The sequence below is a fragment of the Egretta garzetta genome, unplaced genomic scaffold (genome assembly GCF_000687185.1).
Source record: "Egretta garzetta isolate BGI_Z169 unplaced genomic scaffold, ASM68718v1 scaffold292, whole genome shotgun sequence".
NCBI classification, from domain to species: Eukaryota; Metazoa; Chordata; class Aves; order Pelecaniformes; family Ardeidae; genus Egretta; species Egretta garzetta.
In genome coordinates this window covers 1,199,615-1,204,083 of record NW_009258789.1, presented here as the reverse complement: position 1 = coordinate 1,204,083, position 4,469 = coordinate 1,199,615, and the positions used below count along the sequence as shown (strand labels likewise).

Sequence of the window (4,469 nt, the reverse complement as noted above, 5' to 3'; positions counted from 1 at the left end):
TGCAACAGCAGCAGCTGACTAAAGCTGAGAAATTGTCAGCGTTCTGTGTCAACTGTTTGGTGCATGGCAGCAAGCAAGGCAGGCAGGCAATAAGTCAATTCCCAAAACAGCCGACCAAATTAAGCTACGAGACCCTTTATAAGGAAAAGGGAGTCACCTTTCTCTGTACCTTTCCCCTTCTTAGCCTTTGTTTTCTTCACACTTTGAAGCAGTTTTAAAGAACATACTTCTCCATGTTCTTTGTTTTTCAGAATTTGAGTACATACAATTTATTACTAGGGAGTGGAGAAGGAGAGGAAGAATGCGAGTGTGGTCCCCTGTTTTCAGTAGGATATGTCCTGGCAGCACGGTGTCCATCTTCCCACCCACCTGGCACCACAGAAGAGGGCCACAGCAGCTGATCAGGTTCTCCCTGGCCCCTCTCCTTCAAGCACTTGGGGCTCACGGTATGTAAGATTAAAAGCTATTCCACTATGTCAATGCTACTACTACAGTTAAATAGCTAAATTGCAACTTTCTATCTTACCAAATACACATAAATGTACTTTGCAGACATTCCACCAAAGAACAGTAGGTCCCAAATAACGTACATCATCAATTCACAGTATCTTGCCTTAAGACAAAGTGCCCTACAGAAGAAACCATACCTAAAAAGCCACACAAACTTTACATCAAAGCCTTTCTTGGTAGGAAGACATTTATACTGATCTATGGGAGAGCTTAGTGCACATGAAAATGTGGTGTGAGCTTAACCCAAGCACCACTCAGGTGGCTGTGCCAGCTCTCCGGCCCCCTGCCAAAGCAAGTCCAGCTATAGACTGCTGACATCCTTATCAAGAATCAAGGAGAGGCTGCCCACGATACTGGTCAGGGGCTTTGTTTTTTCTTAATTTTCTACCCAGACATAGTTACAAGGCTGGATTGTCACATGTGAACCGAAGGAAAGCTTTAGTCTGGTTCCTCGTGAGAAATACAGTACAGATTTCTTAACTCTTTATTTTTGAAGTGGACTAAGGAAACTAGTGTCAGTTACTGGTCTGGTCAGAGATTAAGTGTAGTATGAAGTAGGAGTGTAGTATTAAGCCATGATGTTTGTTTGCTTTACAGCCACTAGTTTGCATGACAGTGCTAAACAACATTAAATCCATTGCTACATAAGTACAGGGAGACTAGCTGTTAACTAACTAGCTTGTTAACTACAGGTCTACAACCCCATTCAAAACATTCATTTTGAGTGCTCAAGAAACGCATCAGTATGAGGGGGTCTTCTGATGTTTGTATGAAGTTTTTCCCCTTCTTGACTAACAGATTAGTCACTAGCAGAAAACAGGTCACCAGCATGTCCAATGTTACGGCTGAGAGGAGAGGGACTTGTACTTCGCTCTGTGTTCATCTATTTCTTCTTTTGTTTTTCTGATACAGCTAAAAATTTCCTTGAAGAGCGCTTTATATTCAGGAAGAACATTTGTGGGAGAGTCACTTAGCTCCACATTTGTACATTCTTGATTGCTAGCTGAAAGATCATACTGGGTATTCCCCACATTTAGGTCTTTGGAATACTGCTTCAGTGTTTGTACAGCCTTGTGTTTCAAAGAATCTTCATCCATTTGACACTTCTTCAAAAGTTCCTCATACTTCACTTTCAGAGCATTATACTGAGCATCAACTTCATTAAGTACAGAGATTCCTCGCTGCTTCACAGCTTCAGCTCTCCTAATACATGTTTCTTCATGGCCCCTTAGAATGTCTCCCCCCACAGCGCTGCTTAGGAAAGTTTCGCTGCTGCTCCGTTTCAGTGCCGCCTTCTCAAGCTCTGATACGGTCAGCAGTCCATCGTCTGCAGGGCTCTGACCAAGCTCCTTCTCTAAAGATTCCTTGAATGAAATGAAAAAGGATTCTGGCACCAATTTCTCTGCGTTATGGAATGTATTTTCAGACTGAAGTATTTGTCGCATTTCAGCTACTTCCACTTCCAACTCCTCTGCCCGAGCCCGATATAAGTCTGTATCAACAAGCCTCTGTTCAAGGTCACAGTTTTCTTTTACCATGAGATTATATTCCTCTTCCATTGTTACCCTCTTCTCTTTCTCTAGGTTAAGTTGGGCTTGCAGAACTGTAACTGCCTTTTTAAGGTTCTCATTTTCTTCTTCAAGAGGACTTAGCTGACTATCCATCGAAGTAATCTTTTCTGCAAACACATGATCATAAACAAAATACCTGCAGAAACAAAAATAAGTATTGTCAAATGTAGGAAGTACAGCTGACCACACCTCCTAAAGTTTTCCTGTCCTGGGTAACTAATGACAGATTTAAACTGTGTACTTAAGTATACATAGCAGTCATTTTACTATCAGTCCATTTAATAATTAGAACAGAGTTTGTAAATACTTAGATGCCATCAAATCAAGCCTCCTAGCTTAAGCAGAATGGCAGCTCATTAACAGTTTCAAGTTACAGATGAGCTTATTGAATAACTAGATCTACAACTGAAGTTTAAATAAACATTGCCTCCATATATCATGCAATACTTTCTGACACCTTTTCTGCAGCACTCCACTCTTGTAACTTTTGTCACCATTGATTGTGGAAACAAGCCTCAAAATTGACAAGCAATTCCGTAGCCTCGTATTTCCATAAGCCTTTGGCAGTTTGAAGGAATCCACTTATCTTTTGAATTGTCAAGAATTAACTTCTTTTTGGATGTACTGATTTATGCTACAGTCCTACATCCACATAGTGCTAAAGCCCACACACAGAAGCCTGTTCTGCCTGCCCATGGAGGTGCTTCACTTATGAAGTTACCTTCTAGGACTGAATCTAATCTGAGCTTTTACCCCAAGTGATTGTCCTGATGGGCATACTCATGCAGTTTAGCTGGGTAAAACGGCTCCAAATTAAAAAAGCAGCCCAGAGCTCCAGGCACCATTTTACCAGCTTAAGCATCATTTTAACTTCAGGAAAGCTATTGCAGGAATCCTGCCTTCCTTGAAAAGATCTCAACAGACATCCAAGGGAAAGGTAGGTTACAGAAAACATTCTGCATTTAAGATGTTTGTTTTTCAGATTATCTCTGTGTGCTTTTATCTGACTGAAAAAAGTGGGGTGCAAATCGCTGTGAGCTTTCTAGGCTACGATTTGATATGGTTTCAGACTGGGAGACAACCTCTGAAGACAGAAAATAGAACCTGCAGCTCCTCTCACGCAAAAGCTAGTGCAGTCTAGAAGTAGGCCAGAAGCAGTGGCAACACCAGAGTGCAGGGCTGTGCAGATATTTTGCTAGTTGTAAACATCAAATGTTTTCCTGCTAGCTTGTTTGATATCTGTGCTTGTGTCCTAGCTTTTAAAGCTTTGCTTAAAATAATTCCAGTATTTTCTTTGCTATGCAAGGTAAAAAGGCTTACTGGCGAAGGTCATACAGCTCCTTCAAACATGAGAAACTATGCATTGATCTTGGCTGGTCAGATCTCTCATGGCTCATCCGGCCTCGTCCAGACTTTTTCAATTCCTCTACTTGTCGTTGCAGGTCATCTATGTGTGTTTGCAGGTTTTCAATAGTCTCTGTCAAGCTAAAAGGTGAAGGATTACTGTTAAAACATTTGATTGTTTAAGTCAAGGACATGGAAATTTCCCATCCCTCTTACTGTAGTTTCTTCTCTGAAGGCTGCTCTTTGGCCCCAGAAGACCTTTATATAGAATTGTCCTTTCAATTTAACGGTATTGTGGAACACTAGACAGAGACAGCCACCCAGCAACTACACAAATACACTCAGACCGCTCTTTCCCATATCATCAACTGGGGTAGGGGGAAGGGGATCTAGCATGAGTTATTACCTTAATATCTTTTGTTGTGAAGCTCTACTCTCTGCAACTAGTTTTTGATTTGTGTCTTCAAGTTCTCTTGCCGTCACATCCAGCTGTTCATACACTTTTGCATGCTGATCGTTCATCTGACGCAAGAGCTCGACCTGCTTTGTTAGGTACTGCAAGACAGTATTGTTGTTAGTAATTTATACCTGAAACACAAAGAGAGGACTACTATTTCTGCATTTTTATTCACATTTGTAGAGAAACTACTAAGTTTCAGAAACGTAGGTTCCAGTGGTTGCTTGGTAAGCGTTCAGTTGAAAAGGTGCTATCCGTACCTGAGTTAGGCAGCTTGCCTTTGTCATGGAGGTCAGCCCCAGCTGATCAGCCAGCCTTTTATTCAGAGGAGCTGGGTTTGGTTGTGCAAGCTGTGTTCATCTCCTTGCTGCAGCATGGCTTTTGCCAGTACACAAGCCTTCTGGATTGGGTTTGTTTGTGCTGCAGTCATCACTATTGCAGCTATGAATCCAGACTTCAACATAGCCCTTAACTATCCCCCAAGACCTTCTGAAAGTTGCAAGTGGGCTCCAAAAAAATTTTTTCTAACAAGTGTTGACCCAACAATTTTCTTAAATTTTCTTAAAACAGAAACATTGGGTGGCACC

General features: G+C 41.6%; 1 protein-coding gene across 1 annotated transcript in view; it reads right to left on the bottom strand.

Moving 5' to 3' along the window:
- Positions 1–431: 431 nt before the first annotated feature.
- Positions 432–4,469, bottom strand: part of CDR2 (cerebellar degeneration related protein 2) — an 8,312-nt gene continuing 4,274 nt past the window's right edge. Inside the window, exons 2-4 of the mRNA XM_009649542.2 lie at positions 3,832–3,980; positions 3,402–3,566; positions 432–2,217 (exon numbers count right to left, since the gene is read on the bottom strand). Of these exons, the coding sequence (XP_009647837.2) occupies positions 1,350–2,217; positions 3,402–3,566; positions 3,832–3,980 (1,182 nt within the window). The 3' untranslated portion in view covers positions 432–1,349. The remainder of the gene's footprint in view (positions 2,218–3,401; positions 3,567–3,831; positions 3,981–4,469) is intronic.